The sequence below is a fragment of the Arachis ipaensis genome, chromosome B9 (assembly GCF_059453495.1).
Source record: "Arachis ipaensis isolate K30076 ecotype BB chromosome B9, ASM5945349v1, whole genome shotgun sequence".
NCBI lineage: Eukaryota > Viridiplantae > Streptophyta > Magnoliopsida > Fabales > Fabaceae > Arachis > Arachis ipaensis.
This window is the reverse complement of record NC_142444.1, coordinates 20,466,004-20,486,812: the sequence shown is the minus strand read 5'-3', so window position 1 is coordinate 20,486,812 and position 20,809 is coordinate 20,466,004. Positions and strand designations below refer to the sequence as shown.

The following is a 20,809-nucleotide window of genomic DNA, read 5'->3' as shown; positions in this document are numbered from 1 at the left end:
CTATGCCCCCACTGTGGGTTATGCTTGTGATGAACGTCCCTATTTTGAAACTCTCGGTAGTTTCAAATCCATTGTATGCCAATAGCTTGAGAACGATTGATAGGTGCAATAGGATTTTTCTGAGGACCTCCAGAACTTTGCCCTTCCATTCGTTGAATAGGTTGTTTCTATCGGGCATGTTCTTCCCTATGAGCCAATTCCTTCTTCATTCTTTCCTTCTCAAAAATTGTTACAGCTTCAGTATCAAAAAATGTATTGCATCGAGGACACAGAGATACGTCCTGATCTTTTAACTTCTGTTGTACCATAAAATCCAACAACCCATCTCCTACTCCAGGATATACAGATTGGACATCTGACTCAAAGTTTCCCAGAGCCATATCAAAGTCATAAGACATTCCAACCATATTCATACCAAAATATGGTTCAGTAAAACTGCCCTCAGCATCGAAAGGATCAGAATAAACTTTCATTTCTTTTTTACCATCATCGAATTTCAACCACCCTTCTATGATGGCTTCTTAAATTAAATCCCTGAAACAAACACAATTGTTAGTCGAATGACTAGTTGCTTGGTGAAACTTATAATAAGGTTTCCCTTTTAAATCTTTCATTGAAAACAAGGTTCTGCCTTTTGGCAAAACTAATTATTTATCTTTAAGCAACACATCAAAATCTGATCAGATTTCGAAATATCAAAACTATATTTCTTTTCACTTTTCAATTTCGAATCATTCGACTTTTCGTTATTAGGGATTTTCTTAAGTAAAGAACAAACCTAAGGAGGGACTTTCTTAAGTTCAGCCAAATCAACTTCTGCCCCTCTAAATCAGTCTCCTCATCAGAGGATTGCATAACTACATAAGTGACTTTCTCTTTTCGAGAAAAAGATTTACTCTTCAACCTCCTCTCATTCTTATATTTCTCCTTTTCTTTTTTTAGAATTTCTATCTGACGAACCCTTTCAGCCAAATGGGCTAAATCGTGAATACGCACATTGAGTAATTTTCGACGCATATAAAATCCTAATCCTATAACTGCTATCTTTATTACTTCACTTTCAAGAAGTGACACATAACAACGACTTCTAGCATTTTTGAAACGAATCATATAATCATAAATGGTTTCACCATCTTCACGTTTCAAAGCCACCAAGTCAATAACTGCCATATTCAATTCTCCCTGATAAAATTAGGCATGAAAAGCAGTTTCTAACTAAGCCCGTGTTGTTATCGAATTTGGTCTAAGATTCGAAAATCAAGTAAATGCATTCCTCGTTAATGAGGAAGGAAAAAACTTCATTTTCAAACTTTCATCATTGGCTAAATTTCTAATCTCGACCAAATGTCGAGCAACATCTTCAGTTGTGGACTCTCCAACTTCTCCTGCAAACTTCGTAATTATTTTAAGATGTTTCATTCCTCTTAGCACTTCAGCCATTTGAATATTCTGAGAAAAATCTGACACAAAGTGGGGTTGATTCATGAATCCTATATTGAATTCAACCTTATTTAAAACATCTTTCACAATTCTGGTAACTTGATAACGTTCATCGACTTGATTAGCGCATAATCGAGCTAGGACATCATCTGCATTTTGACCACGAGGAATTATCTGAGGATTTTCCCTGTTTCTAAAAACATCGTTCTCATTTTGAAGTATATTTTCAAAACCTTCATTATTTCCTTTGGCATTTTGTCTTTCTCCTTCGTCATAATCAACGATTCGAGCAATTTGCTCGACTTGCCTTAAAAGAGATCAAATTTTGATTCGTGATCAGCCATCATAGGATTCAGAATTGTGGTCATTTGCTGGGTCAATAGATTAACTAAATCATGACGACTTTCTTCTACATGTTGCCGAAATACTGCTATTGAATTAGAAGCATTCGATGTAGAACCCACATTATAATCTCGAGAAAACTTAGTTTTCTGTTGTGGATTTTGAACATTATTTACTCCATTTACACCCCCAAATCGGATCTGCAGAACAAAACCACTTACTGGCGGAGTATAACGAGGAGGAAGGTCATAAGGAGGTTAACCAGCAGTTACTTGGGGCTGAATTGGTGGTGGATTACCACGTGGACAAGTATTACATCCGTTATTTCCAGCCTACACATTTGTAACCACCACACTTTCACTGATAACCACCCCTTCAGAACGTGAAGTAACGTCCGAAGGTTGTACAGTTATTGGTGCACTGTCATTAGTAGATGAACCACCATTCATATTCGACACTTCATCAGCCATGTGAACAATTCTTCCACTTTTTAATTGCATACACTAAGTGACACCAAAATCATTTGACACACTTCAAATTAAAAAACTGTCCCACCAGGCATGCCAATTTGTTTTGTCGATTTTTAACAAATCGATGGTGGTTCGATTCTAATGGTCTGCGAGCAAAACCAACTCCTCTTTTGCGAGAACCAGTTTTCTAGAAGTGTATCAAAGACCCTCGAATTAGACAAAATTAGAGGAAAAGACTGAAAAGATAACAAATAAATAAAGATTTTGAAAAATAAGAATGATTGGAATCGAAATAGTTTGCATTGAATCAAAATAAAGCAATAAAATGCTTTCGATTAGATCAAAGGACTTTGAGTTTCGAAAATAATAATATGAAAATGTAAAATTGAACAAGGAAATTAAATGTTTCTTGAAAGATAAATTTGTGAGAAAAGTAAAGTTTGCAGAAAATGTAAATGAAAAGTAAAAACAAGTGGAAGGAACCCTACAGAAAATTGACTCGAAGCAGACTCAGAAATTTATTGGGATGTGAGTGTGCGTGAGTAATTTCTGAAGCAAAGTTCTAACCTCTGTATCTTCGAATATTCTAATATTTATAGCCATTTTTTTAACCGATCAATTTGAAATGACACTCCCTCATGTGTGAAAACGTGGGTAACCGTTCCCACTCTTTTGCCTAATCATGTGACGGTTGCAGAATAACCTTCGATTTCAAAAAATCTTCAATCTTGATTATTCGAGTAACTCCTCGATTTGCTGAGCTAATCGAACTCTTACTCAATGTCCCCAAATATGCCTCCTTTGACACCAACTTCTCTTCCGAAAACTTACTTAATAATTCGAACAATCTTCTCCTTCGAATTCAATTATTTTTTACCAACAATTACAATATTTAAAAGCATATTATTTGATCCGACCGTTATAACTTAGTTGTAATCCATCTATACTTTGGTAATCACCATTATGAATGATATGTTATACATTTGAACTTTATAAAATAATCGTCTAATTGTAACTTATCATCAACTATGTAACCAATCATTTGTAGACAATAGTCTTTAATCTAGTAAGTCATCTATAAAAGAAAAAAAGAGCTACAATATGAGGTATGTTTTGAAAAGTATTGTGATATACTCAAATTAAAAATACAAGTGTTATTAATTTGAGTGTTGGAGTACTTACCTTTCGTTTGTATTCATCACATTCCAAATTTTTGATGACCTAATATATATTTCATTCACTAAAAAAGAAGTGCATTATTCAATGTCTGACTCTTCTGAGATATTCTCTGGGCCTCAGTTGAAATTTATATACGTAAATTTTTATAAATGATTTTATAATAAGTGCAATTAATATTGAGTTAAATTTCAGAGTGGTCCCTGAACTTGCACTCGAGTCTCAAAGTCGTCCCTAAACTTGCATTGGCCCCAATATTGTCCCCGAATTTAACAAAGGTGACTCAAGGTCGTCCCTGAAGCATTTTCCGGGGAATATTTCCAAACGGTGTGATGACATGGCTGTTATCATTTTTTAACTCAATTTAGTCCCTGAGTTATTTTATAACCCTAATCCCCAATTTATTATTAGAAACCATTCTGTTTCTTCTTCTCTGCTCTCCTTCGTCTTCTCTGCCATTGTTGAGCGTGATTTGAGTGGATCATGATGGGTGGAGGCAGCAACCATGTTAGTAGCTCTAGTAATCGACGATCCGAGAGAAGCTGTGGGAGGAGAACCGTCAGAAGTAATGACGAATGCCTTCCAGATAAGTATGGGTGTGGTAGCCGATCCGTCCTTAAATGGTCAGGAATGGAGGCGAATCCAGGGAGACCATTTTATGGTTGTCCTACCTACAATGTAAGTGATTTTTTTTAATGTATACAGCTAGCATCGTTGCTCTTTCAATTTGTAACATTTCTTCTCCATGGGCATGAAATATGGTTGCAGAGTGTTGGCAAGAGGTGGTGTGGTCTCTTTATGTGGGTTGACAAAGTTTTGGATGAAGAAGAAGTAAATGACAGAGATAATCGAGGCTTTGAATTAGAGGAGTGGAGGATGAAATTAGCTTGGATGATTGGAAGCTTGGAGTCTGAAATTAAGGTTCTAAAACTAGCATTTTGTGTGTTGTTAGTTATTGTTCTGGTGGTAATTGTGATTGTTGTTTGTGTAGTGTGGAAGTAGTGAAGGCCATTGTAAGACAAAAGTTGTGATTGTTGTACCCTGTGAACAAATGAAAAGAAGTGATAACACCATATTCTATTTTATTGTTGTTGTTGCTAATTATAATTTAGAAATTAAGGAATATGAAGCTAAGAGACAATAACAAGTTTTTAAACATTCCATGATAATATGCCGCTTATACTAATTGTTTCCAAATTTGTCTGTGTCAAACTAGACACTATCAAAAGGCAACACAGAGTATTTAACTTACAATCCAAAACACATACACCTGACACATGGATCTAAAAAAGCATAAAGTTCAATGTCTAAAACCAAAATGTCTCAATAGAAAATAGCAAATGGTCATTTCTTGAATTTTCTTGGTGGTTTGAACCCCGGGTTGGTACAAAATGCAGGACGTTACGCAACCTTAAAGCTATAGCTGCAGATGCACCAACTATTAGATCTATACGAGCAGTTGTTGGGGGAGGAGTGTTTGAAATTGGAACATTGGGTGGTGGAGAAGCATTTGAAACATTTGGTGGAGGAGCACCGGTTGCTGGTGGTGGGATTGAGGCTGGTTCAGATGGTGGAGGTTGTCTTCTTTTTTGTGGGAGCTTTGGTGGTCTTGCAGGTCAGGTGTTGCAAAAATCCACAGGTGCATATTCTCTTTCCAAAGTCCACTGCCATGTTGGTTGGCCATCCATGGACCTCGAATTGTTCATAGTCTGCATCTCTGGACCACATTGGCACCCAATTCTTTGATTGATTCCTGATCTTTTCCAAGCGGCTACGTTGAACAGGGGGCAGTAAGCCAACATGGTTCCTGAATTTCATTTTGTTCCGGGCTATCAAGACCCAAAATGGTCCCTTACCTTACATAAGTGACATCAAAATAGTCCCTACACATACGTAAGTGACATCAAATTAGTCCCTACACATGTATAAGTAACAGCAAATTCATCCCCACGATTTATTAAGTTCTACTTTTATCCCATTCTATCAATACAGGCAACAACAATGTATGAAACAAACCAATAGATATAGAAACAGAATCACGAAAGCAAAACATGGCTACAAAAAATACATCAACCTAAGGAGTTCAACCCTTACTAAAATACAATAACCAGTAAATAGCAAAGACATCATTACCTTTTGCATGTCCGAAATGAAACACCACCCATTTTGAAAACAGGAAATGCGTTGTCATCCTCAACTTCAGCAAATTCATCCTCTGAGTTAGTGGGTGTCTTCATTTCTTCGGAATGCTAAGAATCTGCCAAAAACGAACAATAAGAACGCAACAAGAAGATATGAAGAAAACCCTAACAAAAATTTTCAGAAAAACCACATAAGAAAAACGATGAACGAATGAATATATAACGACTCAACAATGTACAAAAAGCCATGATCAACAAAACCATAACAATCAAGATGCTTCCCGTCAGACCACTACGTGTTCAATGGAGACGAGATAATCAGAATATGCTTGCTTTCCTTGAGAGAGAAGGTCAACAATGGCAGCTCAACAATGGCAGTGAAGACGAATGAGAGCAGAGAAGAAGAAACAGAGTGGTTTCTAATAATAAATTGGGGATTAGGGTTATAAAATAATTCAGGGACTAAATTGAGTTAAAAAATGATAACAGCCACATCAGATAGCCGTTACCATTCCAACGTGGCACCTCTCCATACACATCATCACACTGTTTGGGAATATTCTCCGGAAAATGCTTCAGGGACGACCGTGAGTCACCTTTGTTAAATTCGAGGACAATATTGGGGCTAATGCAAGTTTAGGGGCGACTTTGAGGCTCGAGTGCAAGTTCAGGGACCACTCTGAGATTTAACCTATTAATATTTTGTGGTATTTTATCGAATAAATTTCTATAGTAGTATTTGAGATTCAGGTGATTAACTAATATGATCATCAATATCCCAATTTTACTATTGTAGTCTTCTATATAAAACTCCGGATATCATAGTGATCTTTGGACATTTTTTCAACAATGAGACGTGACATCTATTTGCCACGCTGAAATATCTTCTTCTTTTTCTTCCTCGTTCCCTCCCTTTCGTACTAAAGCCCCGCGGCAGTAGCCTCTACAACTTTTTCTTCTTCCCTTCCGCACCAAAGCTTCTTCTTCTTTCTCTTTTCCTCCCTCCCGCACCAAATTCCCATGGCAACAGCCTCCACAACTTTTATTCTTCCCTTATATTCTTCCTTCTCTTCTGCACCAAAGCTCCATGGCAGCAGCCTCCACAACTCATGATTCTTCTTCTTCTTTATCCTTTCCTTCCCCATATATAAACCCTGCTCAACCGACACTGCCACGTGTACCTTATCCTCGCTGGCCTTTCCCATTGCCCACGCACATTGCTCTCTTCTCACCATGTCAATTGCCTCTACCGTCACTGGCTTTCCCTCGCAAGCCTGAATGTCCTTCCTCACGTACACCCCTCACTAAGAACGGGACTTCGACAGTGGTGGCTGCACCAGAATTAAGCATCCCAGGGAAGGAAGGATCAAATTGGGTCTAGCATGGCAAAGTGAGTCCTAAATAGGAATTTTTATAGGAATCATTACTCAAATTTTTATTATGAAAAAATATTAGAATTTTATATATTTATTTAATGATAACTGAATTATAACTTGTTGATTATAATTTGTTGAAACTTGATTCTTTTTAAAATATTAGTGAAGATATCTATTTTAAATTTTAATTTTAGACTTTTGACTGTTTTATATTTTTTTATTTACATAGAATCAGTTCTATCGGTCTAATGAGTAACTTATCGGTTGAACTAATAAACTAATAAACCAGTAATCTGACCGATTCAATCACCTTACAACTATAATATGGAGGACTACAATAATAAAATTGAAAATTGGATTTCAAAAACCACATTAAGTAATCGCGTCAATCTCAGATTACTCTTATTCAATAACCGTCACTACACCACTACTCCCTCCTTAGTTCACTCTTCCAATCTCTAAGTATACTAGGTAGGAAAAAAAAGTGAAGAAATTATTCATGAAACTAACTAGTTTACCAATCCATGTTCACTGTTGATAGTTCACATTTATTAACCATATAACTTATTTGGAAACTAGAATCCAATTCTCAGTCTCCAAAATAATTCAAGCCTAAATTCCTATTTAGGACTCATAAGTCAGATTTAATTTGCACTAAAATTAGAGTAGTTTTAGCCAATTCAAGACTAAATCTTAGTACTTTTAATGAACTCATGAACCTTTTGGGCTCAGAACATTCTTCTCGTAGCCACTTCCTCGTCCCTCTCCCCGATCGAGACCAGCTGGCCTCGTATGTGGATTCGGCACTCAAATATGTTAATAATCATGGTGTATAATGTATTGGGTGGTTTATTTCCCATATATCTGAACCTATGAATTATTTGGTTGTACTCTTGTTTGGTCCATGCTTGTTATGTTTCTTTTGGTGGAGGTAGCACGACTACTGGTAGATAAGTGGTGGAGGGCATAACATTCTAATTTTGTAATTCTAATTTTGTAAAGCTATGTAACCTATATTATATTGGACCAAGGGAGAAGCAACCATTGTGCAACTTCAGTGGATGCAATGTTTGATAAGATATTGTGAACAGTGATCTCAGATATTGGCAATGGCCCAGAAGACCACACTTGGTTTTAAAATATGTTCATGCCATAGTTGCAAACAAGTACAATCACTTAACTGTGTTATGTGAATTATGATGGTTAGCTATTTGAAGTTTAGTACAATTTAATTATTCAACTAATTTTAATTTTACGAATTCATTTTCTAAGATTATAAGTCTAACTAATACACCACCGAACTCTATTTATTATTTAATAAAATATGATACATATAACCTTAGAGTATATTACCAATAACCAATATATACTAACATTAATCCAATCTAGTTACAAATTAGGCAAGCCTAGTGCTCCACATAGACCACAGACCCGTTTCCCATAATACTAACTATTTAAGCCCAACATAATTCTTTATCAAGATGCGAGACTTAACTCTTATTTATTTCCGGAATTTATGTGGACACACTATTTGGAACTCCTCTGCATGTAACACCCGGTTCAGAACTTGGTGCAAGCAACTCATAAGGCAACACTCCTGCCCCACACCGGTTCCTCAGTTTCTTATCCCGGTTCCTTCCGTCAATGACCTTCTCAATCCGTCTCATCTCAGCCGAGAACTCGTAAAAGGCCTCGACGATCTCAGCATCACCGGACCAAATGGAAGGTTGCTGCCTCTCTCCCAAGTACTCCTCGTCAGGGGAGTGAGTGGAGAGAGTGTCCACCACGGCCATGTATTTCGAAGCTTGCAACAAACTAGGCAAGGCGTTGAGAAAATACTTCTGTGGATCAGCAATGAAACTGGCATATTCTGGATCACTCTCATCCGGTATCAATCTTCGCATCAACGGGGGACGATTCGGCACGTACCCTCCATAAGGATACTGGCCAAAGTTAAGAGCAGCGTGCTGAGCAGACGCAAGCCAAATCAATGTGGTGAGTACGGTGACAAGATTCTCACTGTTGTTCAACGTGGGCCACCAGCTCTCGTGGCTGCGATCTGCGTGCCCCACGTTGATTGACTCAGAGTACCATGCTTGAAGCTCTTTATCATTGATTATAAGGCTTGAATGTGGGTAGTAATGGTTCACATAGGTGCGGACCCAGTTTTCAATTGCTGACCAGATCAAAAGACCGTCTGCAGCATAAGGGTAGTCTTCAAATACAAGCTTTAGGCCATGTGGTTGGGATGGGTCTGGTTCCGCCATTCCCCTGCATAGTGCCAACAGAAAAATCTTGGTTAGATATAGTTGCTTTTTGCAATCACCAAATAAGGCAAACACCAATTCCACAATGTTGGTCCAGTCACAATAATAGTCTATGTTATAAAAGTTCTATATTTCTCAAAGAGGAATGCTAGGGGCCAGCAACATTTGAAATTTATAGCCATCAAATAGCCATCAATGAGGCTTTTAATGGTGTGAGATTAATGTGAGATTTCATCCAATGGCTCACTCTTCTTTGATGGTTACATGCTGGCCAGAATTTGATAAAATTGCTGGCCCCGTAGACTTTTCCTTTCTCAAATTCATAATATTTACCACAACACATTGATTTTACGTTATTTTTATAAAGATATTATGTATACACAAAAAATTAGTCACTAAATATTTGTAATTATTTTATATCTTAACATGTATTCTATACGGATGACATGAAAGAAAGGAACACTAAGATATGTACCTGCGAATGAGATCAGCAGGGAGAGTATCCATGTCAAAACGCCAATAGTTTTTGTAGAAAGCAGAACTAATTTCCATGGCGTAGCGGCCAGGGGTGAAGCAATTCTCAATAATTCCATCAGCATTGATTAAGCTCTGGCGAGCCAGGGCATTGATCTCCAAAGTGTACCTCATGTGTGGATCTAACAACTTAAAAATCGGATGCATAGCACTCATTTGCCTGTGAGCAGCCAAAATAAATGGTTCCATGCAAGCATGTGTGCGTAACCTATTATATAAAAATTACACACAATAAAAATTCAAGTAAGCTACTCACTAATTAAGAGCTTATTAAGTACTTTGTAATGCACTAATGCATATTAAAGAGGGTTATAGCTTACCAATGGTTGTAAAGTTGGTGCACCCCGGCATCATTGGCACAAACATGTGCCTTAGCAAGCTGCCACATCCAATTGGTAGTTGCATCTATGGCAGGTGTGACTACGCGTTTGGACCGGGAACTTGGCCCGGCCGGAGGCAGGCTAAGTTCTATAGCCACAGGCTTGAGAGTATCAAGCGGTGTCAAGAAAAAGATTGTGCGTGTAGCATAAGCTTTTCTACCATCAAGTGCATTAATCCTTTCAAGAAATGGAAGGTAAACATCATGATAATCTATTATGAACAGCTTATTTTCATCTATTGCCTGCAGCAGAGAATAGAAACATAATTGAATTTAGTATCATCAAGTAAAGAACTAATTAACAGAAAAAAATATATAAATCACGTACACATTAAAAACGAAGTGATTGGTAAAACTCATGCAGTATAGTTTTCGTCAAATTACTTGACATGTTTAACTAAATTACAATCTAATAATTTTCAACTATCAACTTCGCATGCAGTTAGATATTTAATAAGACTTTGAAAGGGTACCTGTTGCACAGTCATGCCGTTGAGTTGGTTTAGAATATGCTCTTCTTTAAGAGCAGACTCTTGGGGACCATATATTTGCGGGTCAAGCTTGCTAACCGGTGGAAAAACTTGAAGCCTCTCAATGCCAATAGGGTTGACTCCTGCAATTGCTTGGCGGGCAAATTCGTCATCTCGCAGCCACGCAAATTTGTCCTCTGCAAGTTACACATGTGAGATAATTAATTTAATTAATTTAATAATAATAAAGGCTATAAGACGATGTATCATTTCTGTTTGACAATTTTTTAAATAAAAAGCACACATAAATTATTCCCGCATGCCGCATGTGAAACATTAAAAAAAGAAATCAAGTTGAAAATTGGATGCAGGTTTTGCTAAATGCCTATGGATATAAACCTTTCAGAAAGAACATACATAAAAGACAGATACTTTTCCTTTTTTCAAAGTGTAGAAATTAACTGATTAACATTAAAGCACAAATTGCATATCGTAGTGGTCCTCTTTCGTTATCGGTCGAATAAATCATATTGCGAGCGCTATGCAATAGCATTAAAACTCACCTACTTTCAATTAGGCACGCTCAGCCAAATAAATGGTAGGTAAGGAAAAGAAAAATCAGTTGACATAAGATCAAATTTGGACATATCTAAATTCTCTGTTATTAATGAGAAATGTCTGTCCCAGAAATAATTAAGTACGAAATGTTATTTTTAGGATTAAGTACGATTTTGGTCTCTAAGGTAGGAGTTGAAAATTTGTTTCGTTCCGACTTTTTTTTTTTTGCTACAAAATGTCCCTAAAGTTTAACTTAGTTTTAAAATTGTTTTTTTTTACCAAAACTTTAATTTTTATTACCAAATTACCCCTAACTAAACATTTAAAAAAAAAGAAAAAAAAAAGAAAGAAAACAAAGGAGAAGGAGAAGGGGGGAATCACGCGGAAGGTGGGGGCAGGGAAGAAGAAGGGGGAGGTCATGCCAGCAAAACCACCGAAACCACCGAAACCACCGTCCACCACCGCTGCAGCTCCTCTCCATCGTCGCACCAGTACAACCGCAGTTCACTGGCATCACCGCTGGCTTGGATTCGCGTCACTGCGAGCAGAGGGAGAGAGAAAGAGAAGCGCAGAGGAAGAGAAGAGAGGCACGGAGGCGCTGAGGAAGACCGCATTCAGCCGCGAACCGCTGACGAGTAAGGTCACGTTGTCCCGTCGCCATCAAGCCCTGTTGTTGCTTCTGCTTTCTGCTTCTACTTTTGCCTTCTGCTCCTACTTCTACTTCTATTTTTACTTTTGTTGTTGCTGTTGTTGATTCACCATTCACCATTGTTGTTGTTGTTTTATTGTTGTTGATTCTACTTCTATTTTTGCTTTTGTTGTTGTTGATTCTGTTTTGGCTTTTGTTGTTGTTGTTGTTGATTCACTATTATTGATGTTGTTGATTCTACTTCTGCTTCTGTTTCTTCTTTTGCCTCTGCTGCCTCTGCTTTGTGGTTAATTTTGGGAAAGAAGGGGGAAAGATATTTTCGTCCAAAAGACAATTTTAAAACTAAGTTAAATTTTGGAGGCCATTTTATAACAAAAAAGGCTGGGACAAAACAAATTTTCAGTCCCTACTTTAGGAATCAAAATCGTACTTAACCTTTATTTTTATTACTTCGATTCACACCTAGAAATCTACTATATACCTTTCCTTTTTAAATAGATAGACCAAAATCACACCACTTTACTTTATTATTATTATTATTATTATTATTATTATTATTATTATTATTATTATTATTATTATTATGTTATCTAAAACACTAGTTTTGTCATGGCATTCACACGCTAACGAAAGACATGTCTATTTTTAGTTTAATTTCTTTTGGTGCAAGTATAATTTTTGAAATCAATTATTTACCTATCATTCTGTATCTTTATTTTTCTCCTCCTCACTATACAATTTTTTTATCCAAAATTCAAACAAATAAAACTCAAAAACTATTGACATGAACAAAGGAATACTCACTGGATATAATCTTGGGAGTGTCATATTTAAGAAGTCCCTGGCTTGATTCCTGGATCTTGCTAACCACATTTGGCAAAGGAAGTTTCTTTAAAACATCATCTTGTAAACCCAACTGAATCAGTAACCCTTTACTGTAAAGACCATCAACATCTGAGAAATCATTGAAATCTTGATTATCAGCAGAGATACTAGCTTTAAGCCCAGGAATCAAGTTATGGAGAACAGCCTTGAGTCTCTTCACAGAAAATGTGTTCTGCTTAGACTCTTCAAATCGTTCGTCCCGAGGGACGTACATCGGATTTGGTTTCTCTAAACGGCTCTCTGCAAACATGTCTGCCAGATGCAATCACATAATACTTTGTGATCAGTAAAGCATAGTATTATATCCAAAAATTCAGTCTAGATGCAAATGATCATAAATAACTCATATTATGAATGTCAAGTTAACTAATTGCATAAATAGGATATCACCAATATTTGCTTGCTTATTGAGAAAATTTAATACATGTTTCAAAACCTTCTACCGTCCCATAGTTATTAATACAGTTGTCTTCTTATGAAGTTGACAATTTAGTCAAACACATTAAATCATTTAATAGTGTTTGAGAATTAACTTCGCATGAAAACAACTGCATACGAGTCTCCACCCTAATGTAATTCAAAAGGTAGAAATCTCAAAGGATTTACCAGTGTCAGATGGGAGACGGCCAGTACGACACCGTCTTGGGTAGGGATACTGCTCAGATCCTCCAATTGTTGGTCTTGCAAACTCAGGTGCTCTGTCCGGGTTTCCAAGATCATTGTATGTATCAAAGTCATATATTCTATCAGACAAGTTTCTAACTCCTTTTCCATCGCCTCTGAGATTCCTCAGCTCCTTTTCCCTCAAAAATCTAAGACCAGCAGGTGTATCTCCAGGCAAGTAGGGCTGAACAAATGAATCACAAAAACATAACAATAACTGTTATTTGACATGAGAATAAAAGTGCTACTATTTGATTTACTTGATAATTTTAGAAAACTATATTTTGGTCGGCTTTACTTCTTAAAATAAATTATTCATTTGTTTATTATATATTAAATATTATAAATAACAAATAAAACTATATAAAAGAGAAAATATTTGAAAAGTGATAGTATAAATTTTTAACTACCTAAAAAAAGAAAAAAGAATATACTAGCAATACATTAACCGACAGTGGGGGTATTGAAATTGGACGGTTTGTATGCCACAGATTGTGAAAGGTCAATGCAAAGTTCGCGGGCCCATGGCCATAGCCACATAGGATTAGGTTTAAGATATTTTATTAATCAACAAATACACTAAAATTAGTTATCATAATCTGTTATTAATATAAAATATATATTAAAATATAAATACACATTAAAAATAAATTAAAATACATATATATTTATATATAAATATATTAGTCATTAATTTTAGTATACAAATAATATTTTTAACGATTTAATAATTTTATCTAAATAAAATTTATTCTTAACGACTTTATTTTTTATGTAAAAAAATTTTATACACTAAATATTTTTAGAATACTTATTAAAATGTTAAATGTAAATCGTTTATATTAAAAAGTTATAAATTTCAAATTTTTAAATATTTTTATGCAAAAAAGAATTATAAAAATTAAAATATTTTTTAACATAGATAACGATATTGGTTAGAAAAATCCTTAAACATAATATTGTTTCAAGTGTAAATAATAATAATAATAATAATAATAATAATAATAATAATTTGGCCATACTTGAACCGGCAAAAAAGAATATTTAAAAATATAAAGCAATAAAGGATTTATTAATTAAGACTAATGTCAAATTTTCTCTTAATAAAATTTAAAATTTTTATTTTAATAACTACATAATAATTTTAATTTTATAAAACTTTTTTGAGTGTATAATCTAAATCCAATAATAAATATTCATACACCAAATGAAGAGATGATAAAAAAGGTCATGGCCTAATTGGCTATCTGTTCAGTATTCTTTCTTTGCCGTTTACTATTCAATATTCTTTCTAGACAGGACTGCTATAGGAAACAAAAATTAAAATAATAAAAATAATAAAAGTATATTAACTATTCAACTAAACTACTTGCTTATATAACTAATATTCAAAAATTCATTATTTCATAGAAAATTGTAAATCAAAATAGAATAATATCAGATAAAAATGTTCATTCTTTACTATTTTTCACTTTTTAATTTATATATAAAAGAAAAGTAGTGTAGGACGTAATTATAGAGTGTATGAGTGTTTTACGCAGCTGTAGTGTTAGGAACAAAAATCGGACCGTCGGATTTTTGGGTACAGGACCCTTCGATTTGTGTTTAAAAAATTAAAAAAATTTGGAGTACATCCGATTTGTGTATTCCAAATTTTTTTAATATTTTAAACACAAATCGAAAGCCTCCAACTTGTGTACTCTAAATTTTTTTAATTTTTTAAACATAAGTCGGATAGCTCAATTTGTGTATCTCCCATAATTTTCAAAAACACAACAGATTACAATATTAAGATATATTTCTCATCCCATTCCATATATAAATTTTTTAGTCGCTATTTTATTCTAAATATATTAAAAAGTATATTAAAAATGCTAATAATTTGAACCTTAATGGGAAGCATATGGAACTCCTTAATTAAAAATTTCTTGGCTGCATAGTAATTAAGGCATACTATTGTTGTCATAAATTTTGGAAAGTTGACGAGAGATTACCTTGTTGGAAAAGAATATCCTTTTTCCAGGATGATCTTTTCGTACTTGTACCCATGAATTGCAAGGGAAATGAACAGGTCCAGTGGCAAACCCTTCAATTGTTATGCATTCCAAGAAGAACTCTTGTTGATGTTTATTCGACACAGTTATTGCTCCTGGCTCTCCGAAATTAGAGTCAACCATGTACTCCGCTGTGTAATTAACTCTCTCTGCTTTAACATTGATCTTCTTCGACCAATCTTTCAGCACTGCTTCGTTGCTTTTCTTCGCCGCCTTCGTTTCTGCAACACACCAAAATCAATAACAGACTCGTGTAGTTTGCAAAATATTTTCAAGAATGCAAAAACATTCCGGGAACTAGGGAATATTTCTCAAAAGATAAGAAAGAGTTGACTTTCTATTTTTGAGAAAAAAAATAAAAGAGGAAATACAGATTCTTAAAAGTTATAATTAACAAGGTCTTACTTGGATCAATCTCAGTGCTAATAAGTTCCAGAACAATATTCTGTCCAATATTGTCAGTAAGAGCATCAAAATGCTTCACAAGAGTCTCTTTAAAACCTTCTTTGATCTTGTTTCTCACAGTCACCACAGCTCTAACTCTGAATTTCACCGGTTTCTCAGAGGGTACCACGGAAACAGGAACAGGCACAGACGTAGTAGAAGAAGACGAAGTGGAAGATGAAGAAGAAGAAGAGGAGGAAGAGGAGGAAGAGGAAGGGTCCCTCAGCAAATCTTCACTTAAAGCTGCCACAGGAAACTTTACAGCTTTCCTCAACCTCACCAACACAGGGCTTACCAAGAATGGCGATTGATTCTGTTTTAAACTGTTACGTAGAAGGACTCTTGATGAAGAAGCCATGATTTCATTCGCAAAGGCCATGGCTTCAGTTGATGTTGTTGATTCTCTCTCTTTCTCTTTTAATTTCACTGTTCACTGTTTCTCTTCTCTCTCTGCTATGGAAAAGTGGGATCACTGTGGAAGATGTTAGTGGCCTGTTGGTTGGAATGGAATGAGCTGGCTCTTATTTCTTTTATATAGGGAAGAGCGAAGGAAATTTAAATTAAACAAAATATCAAATAACAAGAAAAAAAACAAAAGTGGCAAAAACATGAATCTCACTACACCGTCCATCTCACACGTTTTTAAATAATTGCCAGAAAAATTAGAAAAATTTGTGATTTGTATTTGTAAACCTACAGCTATGTGGTCTGTTTTATTGGCTCTGATTTGTCATTTGTTTCCGTGGAACACTAATGGGATCCTTTTTACTACTCTAATCGTCATCAATATTGGTACTCTTGACTTCAAAATTGAATGAATTGCGAGTCAAAAACATGTGCAGGTTTCCAAGTTAAAAACGCGGTGTTCAAGAACCTAACCCTAAAGTGGACTTGCAACTTTGTAAACACTTTGTGTACACGTTTCTTCTTAGTTTACTCGTGTCCTAATGAAATATATTGTGGATATTATAAATTTAGTATTTCAATGTCTAGTAAGAATTTATATTTTTTAGTTGATATTAGATTAATTTTACTAGGAGTTATGTTACGTGTACACCCAAATCAGTCACTAAAATGAGCTATTAATATAAAATACATATTAAAATATAAATACACATTGAAAATAAATTAAACCACATATATATATACATAAATACATTGTTAACTGATTTTAATAACTAATTTTAGTATACAAATAATATTTCTCCTTTAAAAACATACGTTATTTTCCTAAATGCGTTATTTTGCATGTATTATTTTCCTAAAAAATAAAAATTACAAATAGTTCATTTGAGTGCCGCTGCTCATAAAGTTATCGAAAACCAATTTGTTGGGAAAAAAAACCTTCCAATTTCCATGTTTCTGGATAATTCTCTTTTAGAAAAAAAAAAAATAGAAGAGGTAACGAGAAATTTTAGTATTTCAAAGAATAATAATTAAATAAAAATTAATTTTAGCATATAAATTAATTTAAATTTGTTTTTAAAATTAAAATTGATTTTATTTTTGTGAACTCAATTAAATTGATGAACTACATTATAAATTAGTTTAAATTTAATTTGTTATGTGAAAAATAATTTGGTTTAATTTAGTATAGTTTGAATTCAATTCATGAAAAAATTAAACCATAAACACTTATCCAAAATTAAAGTGGCTAGATTAGATCTTCTTAATTTATTTTTATTTGAAGAGGTAAAATGTGATCTTTCATTATACATTTCATAGATGAGACAAAAAAATATTAAAATATATTAAAATATTAAAAATCACGCTTTACACTTTTAATTAAAAAAAAGTTGAATATTTAAGTCCATTATTTTTTTTCTACTTGAGAAGATAAAGTATGATTTTTTACTATACATTTTATAGGTAAAACAAAAAAAATATAAAAGAAAAAATATTATTCATACATCAAAATTAACTACTAAAATAAGTCATTAATATATTTGTGTATAAATATATATATAGTTTAATTTATTTTTAATATATTTATATTTTAATATATATTTTATATTAATAACTAATTTTAATAACTAATTTTAACAAACATATAACAAATTAAAAAATATTAAAAAATTAAAATTACACTTTACATCTTCAATTAGAAAAAATCGAAAAAATTTCATCCCTTTCCGTACTCATTTTGTATTTCATTTACCTTTTAAGTAGGAGGGTTTTTACGCAATTAAACTGAAAAAATAATTTTATAATTTTTTTTATATAGGTAAATCAGTAAATGACAACAAAAACTAAAAAATTAGAAAGAGTATTGATTTATCTATTTTAGAAAATATATAAATCTCATCAAACACTAGAAATTAGAAAGAGTATTAGAATCTCTTTATCTATTTATGTACTTAAATTGCTGAGTCGGTGCTCATTTTGTAAATCATAAATCGCATCAAGTCTTTGCGATTTGTTGAATGCCAAAATTAAAAATAAAAAATTTTAGATTAGAGATGCAGATAAAATATTAAAACTATTAGAAACGTGAAAAATAAAATGGGTACTCAATTTGGTTTTTAAATTTGTACGTAGTTTTGATTTAGTTTTTGAGATTTTAATTGTTTTTATCTAGTTTTTAAATTTTATAAATGTATCTTATATTAAGTTTTTATATGGACGGTCAAATATCACGTTAAAATTAGTAAAATGATGCAATTTTAGTTTTGGTATTTAAATAGTCTAGAAACAGCATCGTATCACTTGTTTTGTTAGGTAAAGTTTTAATAAACACCACTTGCGATATTGTTTTTAGATTATTTGAGTGTCAAAATTAAAATGGCATATCTTACAAACATTTGTACGTTAAAAATTGTTTCAAGACTAACATGAGTCATGTTCGTAAAATTTGATGACTAAATAAAGGTAATTGAAATTTTAGAAACTAAATTGAGGCTCGCATGCAAATTCAGAGACTAAATTGAGTATTATCTCAAAATAAAAGAGAAAAATTTATGTATGCTTGATATCAATACTAACTAAAAGGCTAACATTAACAATTTGGAGGTGGAGATATATCACTAATTTAAAATTTTTAAATAAAATTTTTCACAAAATTTAAATAAAAAAATATTATTTTCACAGACAAAAGACAAATAACTTCTTCTATCTATTTGCCCTTTTAAAATAAAACGGACGCTACAATATTTTTGGTAAATAGTGACGGATATCTTAAAGCGGTTTGAGAACCGCCGATAATAATTTTGCGGTGGTCAAAAATCGACGCTATCCGACTTAAAGAATGCAATTATCTGCTGGAATTCTTGCCGTGAGAAATAACTAATGTGGATGTAACGTTGTGTATATGTTTGTTAAGCTATCAAAGTGAAAGAAGGCTAAAAATTGAAAAACATCCACCCACAAAACGATGTCACTTCGAAAGTGAACACGCTCATCATTTTGGAATCATTTTTGTGAAAAAACCTCACCCCAACCAAAAATAAATAAATAAAATAAGTCATAAACTTAAACCATATTCACCTTTATCTTGTTCACAAAACTAATTTCTTCTTCAAATTCACCTATTTTTTTCATAGGAACTTCTTTTTCATCAATTATTATTTTTATCTCATTTCCTTAGGCAAAAAAGTATTAAATCCAAAAAACAAATTGTTGTGTCATTTGAATAGTTCCTTCACCCTTGTTATGACACCAACAATGTTAGTCCTTGAAGGTTATAGAAAGAATAAATAACTTGTACACTTTTATTCTAAATAATATAATTTTACTTTCGTTACTTAAACACATTACTTATATATTTTTTTTTAATAATTTTACACTTTCATTCTAATCACATTACATTATTTATTTAGAATGAAAGTGTAAAATTTATTTATTTATAAAAAAATTACATTACTTTAAGTGTAAAATTATTAAAAAAATTATTTTATTTAGAATGAAAGTAATGTGATTAAATGTAATTTATTTAGATGTGATTAAAAAATAATTGAATACTATATACAGTAAAAAATTGATATTATTGAAGGATAAAATTAAAATTTATTTCTATGTATCGTTTTTGTCCCCAACGTTTTCGTCCTATTTAAGTCTCTAACGTTTCAAAATCGTCTCAATTTTGTCCCACCGTCAATTCTGTTAACGGATCCCTAACGGCAAGACAACATTGAGCCAATTTTGAAATGTTAGAGACTTAAATAGGATGATTGAAATGTTAGGGACAACTTTGAGACTTATCCCAAACGTTGGGGATAAAAACGATACTTTACTCTTAATGAAATAAGCATTTAATTACAAGCTTACACTTAGAATCTGTTTAAACTGTGCAACAGAAACTTTATGAGACAATTCCGTTTTGTCTCCTAAATATTAGAAAACAAAACTTAGAGAAGGAGAAGAAGAATAACACAGGCATGTATCCTGGTTCAGTTGCCTTGTACAATGCAACCTATATCCAGCCTCCACCACAACAGTGGTGGAATTTTCACTATAGTTAAAGTATTACATACACCAATTTCTTAGGATTCACACAATCCTTTCTCTCTCAAGTTCTAATCTAACTTGACTTGGTTATGCTAATACCTAACTCTTCACTCTAAGTGCTGACCCAACTTAGAAAGGGGCACCTCACAGGTACAAGATACAAGACATATGAAACAACCTAAAGAAATCTGAAATCACTCTAGATTTTTCTCTCAAGTGTTTTACTCAACCTTTTGTCACTCATTGGCTTTTTCTTGAGCTCTCTTTTTTATCCTTTTACCACTCAAGAAATTACAGAAAGATATACATTGAAAATAAAATACAAACTGTGAAATATGAAGGAGATTAATGCATCAACAGCCTCTGTTACTATAAATTGAACCAGATTCAGCTGACTCTGATTGAGTTCTTTGTCTTAGCGGAATGCTTCTTTAACTTAGAAAACACTGTCCAAAGTTGATGAACTCTTCATAGAGAAGCTCTTCAGAATAAAACTCAAAATCTGGTTCTCTCTCCTT

At 33.4% G+C, this 20,809-nt stretch overlaps 1 protein-coding gene across 1 annotated transcript; it reads right to left on the bottom strand.

The window, feature by feature from the left end:
* Positions 1–8,234: 8,234 nt before the first annotated feature.
* LOC107617859 (linoleate 13S-lipoxygenase 3-1, chloroplastic) lies at positions 8,235–16,627 on the bottom strand. Its single transcript, XM_016319730.3, has 8 exons — positions 15,810–16,627; positions 15,345–15,625; positions 13,294–13,534; positions 12,607–12,939; positions 10,599–10,792; positions 10,067–10,368; positions 9,688–9,954; positions 8,235–9,216 (listed from the first exon to the last, which is right to left on the bottom strand). The coding sequence occupies exons 1-8, from the start codon at positions 16,225–16,227 to the stop codon at positions 8,460–8,462; spliced, it is 2,793 nt and encodes a 930-aa protein (XP_016175216.1). The 5' UTR covers positions 16,228–16,627; the 3' UTR covers positions 8,235–8,459.
* Between the last annotated feature and the right edge of the window lie 4,182 nt (positions 16,628–20,809).